General features: G+C 50.6%; 1 protein-coding gene across 1 annotated transcript in view; it reads right to left on the bottom strand.

Moving 5' to 3' along the window:
- Positions 1 to 11905, bottom strand: part of SLC25A13 (solute carrier family 25 member 13) — a 133726-nt gene extending 121821 nt beyond the window's left edge. Inside the window, exon 1 of the mRNA XM_040431237.1 lies at positions 11829 to 11905. Within this exon, the coding sequence (XP_040287171.1) occupies positions 11829 to 11840 (12 nt within the window). The 5' untranslated portion in view covers positions 11841 to 11905. The remainder of the gene's footprint in view (positions 1 to 11828) is intronic.
- Between the last annotated feature and the right edge of the window lie 3974 nt (positions 11906 to 15879).

Here is a 15879-nt window from a genome sequence, read left to right as displayed (position 1 = left end):
TGCGTTAGTCTGTCAATGATTATCAAAAGACCTGTAATTACCTTATAATAACAGCTTTCATTAATGTCTCCTGTCCTTTTCCACTGCTCCCTTAAAAGACAGTTGCTATGGCTCATCTGTCTTCGACTAGGAAGAAGGTCCTTCACACTGCAGGCCTGCATTAGGCTTCAGAGTGAGGAGGCGTGTCTCTCAGTAATCCAATCTGATTGGCTGGCAGGGAGCTGCTGGCTACAGAAAGTGTGTATGGGAAGTGAGGGAAAGCAGTTTTGACCTCAGAGAACTGGCAGAGGAGCCATCTTGAGAAGGTCCTCATATTGTAAACGTTTAAACAGCCGTAACTAAGGGAAAAATTCAAGGAAAACAGTAGTATGTGAAGAAACTAAAGATTGCTTTATGCATAATGCTGCTGCAGCAGTAACATGTGCAAAAATTTGAAGAAAACATGACGGTTACACTTTAAGGCTGCGTTCACACAGTCAGCGAGGAATCAGCGATTGTGAGCCAAAACCATTAGAGAAGCCTACACGGAGATAAGGTATAATGGAAAGATTCCCACCTGTTCTCCGTTATTGACCCCCTCCTGACAGTCACTGACCTGACTGTGTGAAAGCGGCCTTAGCCCTATTCACATCAATGGACAAGGGTGGTGCCGTTTATGGCAGAAAGCAGTCCTGTTTTTCAATCCTGGAATCCCTTTTTTTTTTTTTTTTGGGGGGGGGGGGGGGGGACCCTCGCCTGTGGCCATCAGGGTATAAAGGGAGTTGTAGTTCTGCAACAGGTGGAAAGTCACAGATTGGAGATCACTGCACTAAACGGACAACTCGTTGATCTGGCGCTGCAGGAGAACTGAACACTTGCTCCTGGATTGATGATACGATTACAGGTGATCACTGGAGGATCCAAAACTGGTTACCACAGTATATCTAACAAAAAACACAACCCCTAGACACATGGCGTTAATGGGGGTGGGGACCTTCCCCGTCAGCCAGAACAGAATTAAAATAACAAAGTGGGTCAGTTTTGCTCAACCGGGCCACTGGATGGCATCAGACAGGCCATGGCAGTACCCACACTGACTGGCACGTCCCTTTCTCAGACTCGCAATAGGACTTAGGCCTGTTTCACACTTGTGGTTTGGTTTCCGTTTTTTTTTTTAGATCCATCCGGCAGAGGATCTCAAAATCGGACCACAATAGTTCTGTTTAATGTTAACACATCCGAAAGCATCCTTTCCGTTAGTATGCGGTTGTGTTACATCGAAACGGAACAAACCGGAACCAGCACTAAAATCATTCTAAGTCCATGGGTGATGGATCTGTTTTTTTTTCCGGCTCTGGCATCAGTGACTTACATTGATTTCGCTGCCGGATCTGGTTTGTTTCGCTTCCCAGACTGGACACAAAGCCACAGCTTGGAGCGGTTTTGTGTCTGGTCAAAAAACACAAAAGGAACGGAGGACATCCTGCTCCATTTTGTCCTCGTTGACAACGAACGGGGATGAAACTGAACCCTTTAGGCCCAGTTTTTAGATCCTCTGCCGGATCTCAAAATCGGAATGCAACCACGCAAGTGTGAAACGGGCCTTATTCAGCAATACATTCCCTTTCCCCATCTTGCACATACCTGTCCATACAAATTAAAATAAAGAGGGCCATTCAGCATTTTAAAGGGGTTGTCTGGGTTCAGAGCTGAACCCGGACATACCTCCATTTTCACCCAGGCAGCCCCCCTGACAAGAGCATCGGAGCAGTTTATGCTCCGATGCTCTCCTTTGCCCAGGGCAAAGGCATTTTCTGGAGATCCGGTGACGTACCAGGCTCTCCTTCCGCCCCCCAGTGAGCCCGGTGACGTCACCGGAACTGATGGGCGGGCTTTAGCGCTGTCCTAGCCGTTTTACAGCGCTAAAGCCTGCCCATCAGAGCCGGTGACAGCACCGAACACACTGTTGGGCGGAAGCACGTTCGGCACGTTTTTTAGGCTCCCTGCACACGTTGCGGATTGTGTGCAGATTCTCGTGTGCAAAAAGCGCAGCGTAATACACTTGGGAGCTTTCATTCCGTACGGAAATTGACCTGCCGTATGGTTTTTGACATTCCCAGCATGTCAATCGTTTATGTGGGTGAGTGAGATGTAAAAAATAAAAATAAAAACTTCAAATCTCCACCAAAAACACATGCGTTTTTTGGTGTGCACAGAAATCCGTGAAGAATTCCTGCAAGACAGGCCGGACCCGAGTGCAGGTAGCCTTACTCCTGTGGATCCAAGGAAAGGTGAAAGGCCTACAACAGTGCATGACCCATGTACATAGGGATCTATGGAATTTTACTTTAAGAAAGCATCTAAAGCTGTCCATAAACCAGGGCTCAGCAGCCTTCGGCATTCCAGCTGCTGTGAAACTACAACTCCCAGCATGCCCACTTGCTTGGCTTTTCTTGTAACTCCCATAGAAGTGAATGGAGCATGCTGGGAGTTGTAGTTTCAGAACAGTTGGCGTGCTGGAGGTTGCTGATCCCGGCATTACACCAACTCCTGCCAATTTAGGCCGGACTGGCAGATCATCTAATGGAGGTTTTCCCGACTCTCTCCCCAACAACAGATGTCGGAGAGAAAAAAAAAAAGGATTGAGCATGTTGGGTTTCAGTCTGACACAGGGAATAACGCAACGATAGAGATGTCGGCAGCAGGTCACTCCCCTCCCCCACTGAGAAGACTTTAAGAAATGATGACGGATGTCTAAGGTGTATGGCCAGCTTCAACCCCTACAAACTAGTCATAACCTAGCGTATCAGTTCAGATGGAAAATTCCTTCAGGGTTCCTGCGCAGGTTACAGAAGAACGGCAGGGTAAGGCTAGGGCTACACAGCGACCTCTGTAGCGTGACATTGATGTTGCGCGACATATATTTATAATGCTTGTCTATGGCTTTTTGTGCTGCAGTCTCAGCGCGACACCATAGACTAGGCTTATAAAATTATTATCAAACGGGGGAGCACAGTGATTGCCCTAATGGCACAACCCCTTTAAATGAAATTGTACCCATCTGTCTCCAGCTGATGCCCACTCCACAGGACTCCGTGTCTGCCTGTGGTGGCACCAGCAGGAGAGCGCTCCCTTTCCCGGCATCGGGGGTAACTCGATTTCCACTTTACAATGGAGCTTACGATTACAACAATTTACAAGTTTCCCGTTCCGTCTGCCGGAAATACACGCGACCTCTCCTTCGAGGAGACCTCATCTGATTACAGGCAGTAAATGAATAGCGCCGTCTACGCCGCCGCGCTCCGTCACATCGAATCAGCGTCAGGTACTAAACGTCGGGTAACCTGCTAGAAAAAACAAACAGGGAAGCAAAGGAAAAAAAAAACCCAGACGGGAAAATGACATTAGCCGACAATCAATTAACGTTCAGTGTAATTGTGCGCAGGACACAGAGCAGAGCCGCGGCCGCGCTGCAATCACCGCAGACAAATTGTGACTGCCCTGATATCATCGTCCCACAGGCCGAGGGCTGATCTGCTCAATGTCAGGAGCTACACACCAGCCGGGGGTCACGAGACACTTGACCTATAGATAAGTGGCAGTCCCTGTGCCCGAGGACAACATACACCTCTATACGCCACCTGACACATCAGACCTATAGGCACACTCCGAGCAAGACCTCATACAGAATTGTGTGCGCCACCATCAGAGGTCGCAATAACGTCTGTACAAGCGTCATAGACGCCTGTTCAGGCCATTTTACTCCCTGGAAAAAGGCGTACCAATACACCTTAGACTTTTCCCTGCCATTCATCAGCGCAGTGAGCGCTGTGAACGGCGAGGGCAGCGCTCCGATGCTGCTGCTTGAAACAACCAATAACAAAGCTCCTTACAGTAAGGAGCGTAGTGATTGGTCAGTTTGAGTGGGCTGCCGGAGCTTATGGCGCACGATCCTCACTGGCGGGGTAAGTGGCCTTGCTGTGTAGTGAAATTTAGTGGGGGTCCCGGATCTGAGCGCCTGGTTTTTCCCTGTAGTGATGAGTCTGCAGCGCGCAGCCGAGCGCCGTCTCTCCTCCCTGCTGAGTGCGGTACTGAAGACCGCCTCAATAGAAGGTCTAGGGGACCGTCTTCACTACCGCGCTCAGCAGTGAGGAAAAGTGGCCGAGCGCTTCAGACTCCTGCTTATAGAAGTCAGCGAGGGTCTCAGCGCTAGACACGCCAACAGGAGACCAGCAGCAAGCAGCACCGACCTCAGACTTGGGTCTGACCGCCAGCTGCAAGACAGCGAGGACACGGGAGGGAGACCCTCGGGGCAGGTCATTCTATTGTCCCATAGCCATAAAAATAAAGGAGGAGCAGCTTATAGGTGCAGCAGACTGATGTGCCCGTGTGCCCGTGTACCCGCTGCGGGGCTGATACACAGATGTCACAGCATGACTGACTTACAGATACCCCTACTCTCATTGCCAATGCAAGTCCTGAAGATAACAGGGGAGAAGAGAGGAGGCTGCAAGCTCCATGGAAAGGGAGGCTGCATGAGCGTTAGGGTCGGGTTCACACACAGACAGTAGTGACCAAGGAAAAGCATCACTGTCCCACTATATACCGTACACTATTAAACAATGTGCACTATAGTCCAGGACACTATCACACTATATACCGTATACTGTATCACTATGTACACTATAACAGTATAACAGTACACTATCACACTACATCCCACTATGTGCACTACATACAGTACATTATCACACTGTGCTACCCTAAGACTACCACCCTGACCCTGCAGAGCTCTCTGTGCTACCCTAAGACTACGTAGCCTCATACTGTGCCAACCTGACCCTGCAGAGCTCTCTGTGCCACACTAAGACTACGTAGCCTCATACTGTGCCAACCTGACCCTGCAGAGCTCTCTGTGCTACCCTAAGACTACGTAGCCTCATACTGTGCCAACCTGACCCTGCAGAGCTCTCTGTGCTACCCTAAGACTACGTAGCCTCATACTGTGCCAACCTGACCCTGCAGAGCTCTCTGTGCCACACTAAGACTACGTAGCCTCATACTGTGCCAACCTGACCCTGCAGAGCTCTCTGTGCCACCCTAAGACTACGTAGCCTCATACTGTGCCAACCTGACCCTGCAGAGCTCTCTGTGCCACACTAAGCCCACGTAGCCTCATACTGTGCCAACCTGACCCTGCAGAGCTCTCTGTGCCACACTAAGCCTACGTAGCCTTATACTGTGCCAACCTGACCCTGCAGAGCTCTCTGTGCTACCCTAAGACTACGTAGCCTCATACTGTGCCAACCTGACCCTGCAGAGCTCTCTGTGCCACCCTAAGACTACGTAGCCTCATACTGTGCCAACCTGACCCTGCAGAGCTCTCTGTGCTACCCTAAGACTACGTAGCCTCATACTGTGCCAACCTGACCCTGCAGAGCTCTCTGTGCCACACTAAGACTACGTAGCCTCATACTGTGCCAACCTGACCCTGCAGAGCTCTCTGTGCCACCCTAAGACTACGTAGCCTCATACTGTGCCAACCTGACCCTGCAGAGCTCTCTGTGCTACCCTAAGACTACGTAGCCTCATACTGTGCCAACCTGACCGTGCAGAGCTCTCTGTGCCACACTAAGCCTACGTAGCCTCATACTGTGCCAACCTGACCCTGCAGAGCTCTCTGTGCTACCCTAAGACTACGTAGCCTCATACTGTGCCAACCTGACCCTGCAGAGCTCTCTGTGCCACACTAAGACTACGTAGCCTCATACTGTGCCAACCTGACCCTGCAGAGCTCTCTGTGCCACCCTAAGACTACGTAGCCTCATACTGTGCCAACCTGACCCTGCAGAGCTCTCTGTGCCACCCTAAGACTACGTAGCCTCATACTGTGCCAACCTGACCCTGCAGAGCTCTCTGTGCTACCCTAAGACTACGTAGCCTCATACTGTGCCAACCTGACCCTGCAGAGCTCTCTGTGCCACACTAAGACTACGTAGCCTCATACTGTGCCAACCTGACCCTGCAGAGCTCTCTGTGCCACCCTAAGACTACGTAGCCTCATACTGTGCCAACCTGACCCTGCAGAGCTGTGCCACACTAAGCCCACGTAGCCTCATACTGTGCCAACCTGACCCTGCAGATCTCTCTGTGCCACCCTAAGACTACGTAGCATTAGCATCCAATCTGAGACCACCATTAACTGCCTGAATAAGGTACGTTAAAAACAACTTTATTGTGTTCTTTTATAAAAAAAAATCGGTTCTCCACCAAACCTGGCGATCAGGCAAGTAGTGTGAACTGCAGGTGTATAAAGGATGATATTTATAAATACTCACTCTGGTGAGAGTTGAGGAGGAAGTATTTATAAATATCATCCTTTATACACCTGCAGTTCACACTACTTGCCTGATCGCCAGGTTTGGTGGAGAACCGATTTTTTTTTATAAAAGAACACAATAAAGTTGTTTTTAACGTACCTTATTCAGGCAGTTAATAGTTTTCAATAGCAGAACGTCCATTTACTATCAGAAAGCAGTTCACTCCAATCTGTGACCACTGCAGAGGGGGGCGCTCTCATGTAACGGGGTCCTCAGCTTTAGGCGTTGGAGGAATGACTGTAATAAGGAGTCTACTGTTCGCGTCTATACCAGCAAAAACTGGTGGCACTGTTTAGGTGGCAGTGGTCTTATGTTTAGTATATGATGTCAGCTAAATTTAAAATTGTCTAAATTTGCTATTTATGCATGGACGACAGTTCTAGAATACTAGTAATGGTTTCCCTGCATAAATAGCAAACCTTTAATGTTATGTAGGCCTTCGTATTTACTATTTGAATCACTGTAACTTTCGTGCTCCTCATCTGCTAAAAATACTCCTCAAAAATGGTAGGAGGAGTATTTTTACTCTTCCAGAAAAAATGTAGCGCGACCTCTGGCCACCATACAGCGCCTCCGTGCAACCCTGTATTCTCTCCTCCAAGCGATGTCCCTCAATGCAGCAGGTCACATTTTCTTAAAGGGGGTTTCCCATCTCAGACCATGGGGAAGGGGGGGGGGGCATATCGCCAGCCCTAAAAGTGGTGGAGGGTTAACTGCGCATAGAAGTGAATGGGAGCGGTGGCCGCACAAGCGCAGTGCGCTCCCATTCACTTCTATGGGGGGAGCGCTTGGTTGTGGCCACCCATCCCGTTTCCTAGCGATATGCCCCCCATTGTCTCAGATGGGAATACCCCTTTAAAGATTTATACATATAACTGGAGATACGATATGGGCCGGCAGCAAGCGCCAGGCTACAGATTCAGAATAATGCGGGGGGGGGGGGGGGGGGGTTAAACTTTTTTTTTTTTTAGAACCCTTGTCCTACTCACCCTAACAGAGCTCTATCAGGGTGACTAGGACCTCACACTCTCCCTGCTGTCCTGTGCATAGTACACACAGCAGCAGGGAGATTACTATGGCAGCCAGGGCTTCAAGTAGTGTCCTGGCTGCCATGGTAACCCCCCGCGATTACACTGCTGGGGCTCCGATCAGAAGCTGCCACCCTGGGGCCACTGCCACCAATGATTTCATCGTGTGGAGGGGGGGGGCCCCACAATTAATATAATACTTAGAAGAGGGTGAGTAGAAGGGAGGGGCTGTGGCCACTGTGCCACCAATGAATATAGTTAATATGCCTGAATACAAACGTAGCCTGCATGTGCCGGCCATATCCCATACCTGGCCTCTATTACTGCGCGCCATGACCCGCCGCAATTAACCCCTCAGGACCTGAATGGGTCCGGATTCAGTGCGGGTTTTATGCGCTCACGTCACGCATTTCACCCGTGCAGAAAACTCGCTCGTATGCTTTCACACGAGCGAGTATTCCGCGCGGGTGCAATGCGTGATGCGAACACATTGCGCCCGCATGGAATCCGGACCCATTCATTTCAATGGGTCTGTGTACACATGCGTTGGTTGCATCACAGCATGTTCTATATTCTGCAAACTTCACGCAATGCTGGCCCCATAGAAGTGAATGGAGCTGCATGAAAATCGCATAAAAAAACGCATTAAATCGCATTGCACACACGCAATAAAAACTTAACGCGATTGCAGACCAAACTGAATAACTGTTTGTGAAATCGCGCATCCGGACCTAATCCGCACACACTCGTCTGCAAGGGGCCTAAGGGAGCTGGGAGTACCACCTGTCCATGGAGGAGAGGACACAGTAAGGGAGCTGGGAGTACCGCCTGTCCTTGGAGGAGAGGACACAGTAAGGGAGCTGGGAGTACCTCCTGTCCTTGGAGGAGAGCACACAGTAAGGGAGCTGGGAGTACCGCCTGTCCTTGTAGGAGAGGACACAGTAAGGGAGCTGGGAGTACCACCTGTCCTTGGAGGAGAGGACACAGTAAGGGAGCTGGGAGTACCACCTGTCCATGGCGGAGAGGACACAGTAAGGGAGCTGGGAGTACCACCTGTCCATGGCGGAGAGGACACAGTAAGGGAGCTGGGAGTACCACCTGTCCTTGGAGGAGAGGACACAGTAAGGGAGCTGGGAGTACCACCTGTCCTTGGAGGAGAGGACACAGTAAGGGAGCTGGGAGTACCACCTGTCCATGGCGGAGAGGACACAGTAAGGGAGCTGGGAGTACCACCTGTCCATGGCGGAGAGGACACAGTAAGGGAGCTGGAAGTACCACCTGTCCATGGCGGAGAGGACACAGTAAGGGAGCTGGGAGTACCACCTGTCCTTGTAGGAGAGGACACAGTAAGGGAGCTGGGAGTACCACCTGTCCTTGTAGGAGAGGACACAGTAAGGGAGCTGGGAGTATCTCCTGTCCTTGGCGGAGAGGACACAGTAAGGGAGCTGGGAGTACCACCTGTCCTTGTAGGAGAAGGGAGCTGGGAGAACCTCCTGTCCTTGGAGGAGAGGACACAGTAAGGGAGCTGGGAGTACCACCTGTCCTTGTAGGAGAGGACACAGTAAGGGAGCTGGGAGTACCGCCTGTCCTTGGAGGAGAGGACACAGTAAGGGAGCTGGGAGTACCGCCTGTCCTTGTAGGAGAGGACACAGTAAGGGAGCTGGGAGTACCTCCTGTCCTTGTAGGAGAGGACACAGTAAGGGAGCTGGGAGTACCGCCTGTCCTTGTAGGAGAGGACACAGTAAGGGAGCTGGGAGTACCTCCTGTCCTTGTAGGAGAGGACACAGTAAGGAAGCTGGGAGTACCACCTGTCCTTGTAGGAGAGGACACAGTAAGGGAGCTGGGAGTACCTCCTGTCCTTGTAGGAGAGGACACAGTAAGGGAGCTGGGAGTACCTCCTGTCCTTGTAGGAGAGGACACAGTAAGGAAGCTGGGAGTACCGCCTGTCCTTGTAGGAGAGGACACAGTAAGGAAGCTGGGAGTACCGCCTGTCCTTGTAGGAGAGGACAAAGTAAGGGAGCTGGGAGTACCGCCTGTCCTTGTAGGAGAGGACACAGTAAGGGAGCTGGGAGTACCACCTGTCCTTGTAGGAGAGGACACCGTAAGGGAGCTGGGAGTACCGCCTGTCCTTGTAGGAGAGGACACAGTAAGGGAGCTGGGAGTACCTCCTGTCCTTGTAGGAGAGGACACAGTAAAAGAGCTGGGAGTACCTCCTGTCCTTGTAGGAGAGGAGACAGTAAGGGAGCTCGGAGTACCTCCTGTCCTTGTAGGAGAGGACACAGTAAGGGAGCTGGGAGTACCGCCTGTCCTTGTAGGAGAGGACACAGTAAGGGAGCTGGGAGTACCGCCTGTCCTTGTAGGAGAGGACACAGTAAGGGAGCTGGGAGTACCGCCTGTCCTTGTAGGAGAGGACACAGTAAGGGAGCTGGGAGTACCGCCTGTCCTTGTAGGAGAGGACACAGTAAGGGAGCTGGGAGTACCACCTGTCCTTGTAGGAGAGGACACAGTAAGGGAGCTGGGAGTACCACCTGTCCTTGTAGGAGAGGACACCGTAAGGGAGCTGGGAGTACCTCCTGTCCTTGTAGGAGAGGACACAGTAAGGGAGCTGGGAGTACCGCCTGTCCTTGTAGGAGAGGACACAGTAAGGGAGCTGGGAGTACCGCCTGTCCTTGTAGGAGAGGACACAGTAAGGGAGCTGGGAGTACCACCTGTCCTTGTAGGAGAGGACACAGTAAGGGAGCTGGGAGTACCACCTGTCCTTGTAGGAGAGGACACCGTAAGGGAGCTGGGAGTACCTCCTGTCCTTGTAGGAGAGGACACAGTAAGGGAGCTGGGAGTACCTCCTGTCCTTGTAGGAGAGGACACAGTAAGGGAGCTGGGAGTAACACCTGTCCTTGTAGGAGAGGACACAGTAAGGGAGCTGGGAGTACCACCTGTTCTTGCGGAACTCCAGCCCCAGCAAATGTAATACTTTTTTTTAACTGGAAACAGGTGAAAAAGTAGAGGAAAAAAAAAACAACGACACCAAACAGGGGCTATCATTTCTACAGACAGCGCACGGACTGCCATACCTGCGCACGCCTCATCATAATTTAGAAGCAGACTACGGAAGCGCACGGAGGGACAACTAAGGCGACTTTCACATCGCCGTTTTTTTTATTCAGGTTTTAAGATCCGGCAATTTGCAGAACGGCACGGACAGCCATTGATATAACTGCCCATTATTGTCCGCAAAACGGACAAGAATAGGACAGGTTATATTTTTTTGGCGGCCCACGGAACGGAGCCACGGATGCGGACAGCACACAGAGCGCTGTCCGCATCTTTCGCGGCCCCATTGAAGAGAATGGGTCCGCATCCAAGCCGCAAAAACTGCGGCTCGGATGCGGACCAGAACAACGGTCGTGTGCATGAGGCCTAAAACGGATGTTTCATACTACATCGCTATGCATCCGCTCCGTTGGTATGTGGTTGTATGAAATCGAAACAAATCGGGTCCGGCATTAAAATCTTTGTAAGTCGATGTGGTAACGAAAAAAATAAATAAAATAAAATAAACGTATCTGCCACCACTGACTTACTGACTTCATTTTCATGTCAAATCTGGTTCGTTCGATTTTTGCAGACCGGACGCAAAAACCGCAGCTTGCTGGTTTTCACGGACCATCGATAGGAGATGCTCTGGAAACTAACATGTGGAATACGGAGGAGACACTGCGCGCAGAAAAACAGACACGGACCAAACACGGACCCTTCACGGATGAAACAGTCTAGTGACAGATGTGATGGCGGACACAGAGTACCGCCTGTCCTTGGAGGAGCTGATACAGTGTCCTCGGGGACAGCAGAGCTGGGGAGCTGGGAGTACCACCTGTCCCTGGAGATTTCAGGGGGGCGCTGGGAGTACCAACCTTGTGTACTCCATTATAAATCAATTACGGACTACTTTCAGCTGGATTTGACAGGACTATCACCACCACCATCTCCTTAATGGCTTTCAATGAGAGTACCTACCTTGTGTAAGGCAATGTACTCAGTTAGGAATAATCCACGGACTACTTTCAGCTGGATGTGACAGGACTACCACCACCACCCTCCTCCTCCTCAGTACCACCTGTCCCTGGAGATTAACATTTCATTGGTTGCTAGGAGTACCCCCCTTGTGTGAAAGGCAGTGTAAACAGTTCTGTATAAGATAAGGACTACTACCACCACCATCCTCCTGAGCGCCTGTCTCTGCAGGACCACTCTCCACCAGTCAGCACAGGTATGACCCCACACACAAGGGCAGGCTCAGGGTCAACAGCGAAATGCGCCCATAGGAGCCCTGTCACAGGACAGACGCTGCGTCTTCCCGCCTGCGGCTCCCCCCCCCGTCCACCTGTCCGCTCGCCGCTCCGGGGGCCCTCCTGTCACCCCGTCCCCTGCACTGGGCACATACCTTGGCAGCCATGCTGTGCAGAACTCACACACTTCCCATCAGCCGCTTCCCCGACACGTCACAGCGGCTCCGCCCCCTCTGGGTGGGCTGCGCGAGCCGATTGGCTCTTGGCCTTTCCCGCCTTCTGTGCTGTCACGTGATCAGGCGTCCTTAGTTTAGAGGTGAAGTGTGAGGAATGCGGTGAGGAGGCCGCCGTGTGTGTACAGTGCCCGGGTCACCTGTGACTGGAGGGGTGGGAGAGCACTGTCATGGAGATGACAGGAGGTGTGGGACAATGTATTCCACAATGCCCCCACCACATCATACCCAAAAATCCGTAAACTGTAACCACAGTATTATGCAGGTCATGGAATTCCACACGTTTCTTTAATTTCTCCCACTCAATCCAATGACCACTAGCCTCTGCACCCCCAAAAATACCTAAAAACACATAAATGTAGACCAGGTGGGTATATAAGGTGCGGTGAGCTGTCTCGGTGGGTATATAAGGTGCGGTGAGCTGTCTCTGTGGGTATATAAGGTGTGGTGAGCTGTCTCGATGGGTATATAAGGTGCGGTGAGCTGTCTCGGTGGGTATATAAGGTGCGGTGAGCTGTCTCGGTGGGTATATAAGGTGCTGTGAGCTGTCTCGGTGGGTATATAAGGTGTGGTGAGCTGTCTCTGTGGGTATATAAGGTGTGGTGATCTGTCTCGGTGGATATATAAGGTGTGCTGAGCTGGCTCGGTGGGTATATAAGGTTTGGTGAGCTGTCTCGGTGGGTATATAAGGTGTGGTGAGCTGGCTCGGTGGGTATATAAGGTTTGGTGAGCTGTCTCGGTGGGTATATAAGGTGTGGTGAGCTGTCTCGTGGGTATATAAGGTGCGGTGAGCTGTCTCGGTGGGTATATAAGGTGTGCTGAGCTGTCTCGGTGGGTATATAAGGTGTGCTGAGCTGTCTCGGTGGGTATATAAGGTGTGGTGAGCTGTCTCGGTGGGTATATAAGGTGTGGTGAGCTGTCTCGGTGGGTATATAAGGTGTGGTGAGCTGTCTCGGTGGGTATATAAGGTGCGGTGAGCTGTCTCGGTGGGTATATAAGGTGTGGTGAGCTGGCTCGTGGGTATATAAGGTGCGGTGAGCTGTCTCTGTGGGTATATAAGGTGTGGTGAGCTGTCTCGGTGGGTATATAAGGTGCGGTGAGCTGGCTCGGTGGGTATATAAGGTGTGCTGAGCTGTCTCGGTGGGTATATAAGGTGTGGTGAGCTGTCTCGGTGGATATATAAGGTGTAGTGAGCTGGCTCGGTGGGTATATAAGGTGTGCTGAGCTGGCTCGGTGGGTATATAAGGTGTGCTGAGCTGTCTCGGTGAGTATATAAGGTGTGAGCTGTTTCGGTGGGTATATAAGGTGCGGTGAGCTGTTTCGGTGGGTATATAAGGTGCGGTGAGCTGTCTCGGTGGGTATATAAGGTGTGGTGAGCTGGCTCGGTGGGTTTATAAGGTGTGGTGAGCTGGCTCGGTGGGTATATAAGGTGCGGTGAGCTGGCTTAGTGGGTATATAAGATGTGTTGAGCTGTCTCGGAGGGTATATAAGGTGTGGTGAGCTGGCTCGGTGGGTATATAAGGTGTGTTATAGGCTGTCTGAACCCTTATCCCTCTTTGCTGTCATGAGTAAAAGGGACGAGTTGTAAAAAGGTCCGATTATTGGTTTCAGGCCCCGGGTGTCGGTATTTCTGACACTGCGCATTGTGAACTGTTCTCGTGCTGCTGTGGTGAGCAGACAAATGGCGCCATTGTGAATAAACGATGTAGAAACTGCGGAGCACCCCGTGCCATTGATGTGAGAGGTGAACATCGGCTATGAAGGTGCCGGAGGACGCCCTACAGTGGAGCAACCAGTCGTGTGTCTAACACAACAGTTCACTGAACCCTACTGTGTATGGGGCCCCGGAGCGGACGGGCGGTCACTGCACCTCTGATAATGGAGCTGCATCAACAGACAAGGCTTCAATATTCCCGGCCGTATCGGAATCTGACCTTCGCTGATTGGTAAAGGGTTGTCTTCTCCGATGAGTCACATTTTCTGCTTCATGGAACGGATGGACGTTGGCGTGTCAGGGGAGAAACATCAGAGAACAAACACCCTGCAACCATTCCTGGAGGAGCAGAAGCTGGTGGTGGAGGCAGAGTTATGGTCTGGAGGAGGTTTTCCTGCCATTTTCTGGGCTCACTCATCTCCACCTATTTGGGTATGACTCCATCCTTGCAGATCACGTACACCCATACATGCTGATCGTCTTCCCTGGGGCAGATAGGATCTTCCAGCAAGACAATGCGATATGTCACACTGCTAGAAATATCTGACATTGGTTGGAAAAGCATGACCAAGACTTCCAAGTACAACCCTGACCTCCTAATTCCCGAGATGTGAACCCAACTGATCAGTTGCGGGACCACCTTGATGGTCGTGTTCGCTCTATGGTCCCCCCACGCACCCTCCAGCAGCTGTGGGATGCATAGCTCCAGATACCTGGGACAACCTCCCAGGACCTTATGGAGTCACTCCGGCCTGTCTAGCTGCTGTCCGTGCTGCACACGGCCCTTACTTTGGATATTACCTGCTGGTCAGAATAACGGGACTCAACCTTGTAAATGTAGAGACCATAGCACCCCTAAAAATGGCAAATAACATTCCCACAAATGAAGACCATAGGGCCACCCCTAAGTGCCAAACACAACACCCCATGAATGTAAACCTGTCCTAGCAACACTCTTGAAACTTTATGCCAAGTCTTCAATACTATATTTGTTTTGTCCTAGTGCCCAGGTACGCCACACTGTGTTATTAATAGTGCCACACAGTGCACAAATAGTGCAAGCCTGTGCTGATATGAAAATTGCTGTATACTGCCCATATAAATAGTGTGATACAGTGACCTAGGTCAGACATGGGCACAGGAGTGGTCCTAGACAAGACATCACCCAGTACACTGCACTCTACTGCCCCCGCTCTCATGTCACACCTCTTCTTGCCTGTGACTTGTACTGTCTGCAGCCTGATGAATGGAGGTGGGCGTAATTATGTCAGGATAGGTAGGCCAAAATCAGAGGTTCACTTAGACTACAAGCTAAAAAAAAAAACTTAGCGGATCATTTACTAACCAAAAATACGCCTATATTAAGTGTATTTCTGGCACAGAAAGGTTCTTTGCACCACAATCTGCGACTTTTCTCCGCTCACACCAGTTCCAAAAAAAGTGGGTGGGAAAGGGGGCAAGCACGGCCACCGCTGCTGGATTGCAGGGTGGTCGTAACCATGGAAACGAGCAGTATATAATGTGATGGAAAAATGAATCAAGCCAACAAAGAAGGCAATATGGACAATCACAATACATGGGACCGAACCCAAATTTGGGAAATGTTTTTTTTTACAGTAGAAATTGATTTGTGAAGTTATTATGCGAAGTCTCGCGAGACTTCGCGAAGTAATAACTTCGGCTCATCGGAGCCAATCCATTCTAATACTGTACGGAGCTCCTGCTCCGTACAGTATTAGAACGAAGTTTTATGCGAATCGACTTCAGATGTTTCATCCGAAATCGATTCGCTCATCCCTACACATGACCGTTAGATGTTTTGATGTACGCAAATTGCGGATCTGCAAAACCTGGATACTGGCCGTGTGCATTACGCATTTTGAGGATCAAAACGTCCAGCCCCTAATAGGACACAAGATGCACACAGGGTCATTTCCAATTTTGCAGCCCCATTGAAGCGAATGGTTCCACGAGCCGCAAAAAAACCAGAACGGACACGGAAAAAAAAAAAAGTTTATGTGCATGAACCCTTAGTGTGGGTTTCTTCCCACAATCCAAAGACATACTGATAAGGAATTTAGATTGTGAGCCCCACTGGGGACAGCAAATGATGACAATGTCTGTCAAGTGCAACTAAAAATGCTGGTGTTATATTAACCCTTTAATGACTGGGCAATTTTCAATTTTTTTCAGTTTCGTTTTATACTCTCTGCCTTCCCAAAGCCATAACTTTTTTTTTTTTTTTGCGGGACAAGTTGT

Source organism: Bufo bufo, chromosome 5 (assembly GCF_905171765.1).
Source record: "Bufo bufo chromosome 5, aBufBuf1.1, whole genome shotgun sequence".
NCBI classification, from domain to species: domain Eukaryota; kingdom Metazoa; phylum Chordata; class Amphibia; order Anura; family Bufonidae; genus Bufo; species Bufo bufo.
Note: the sequence above shows the minus strand (reverse complement) of the source record. Positions and strands in the feature narration are given on the sequence as shown.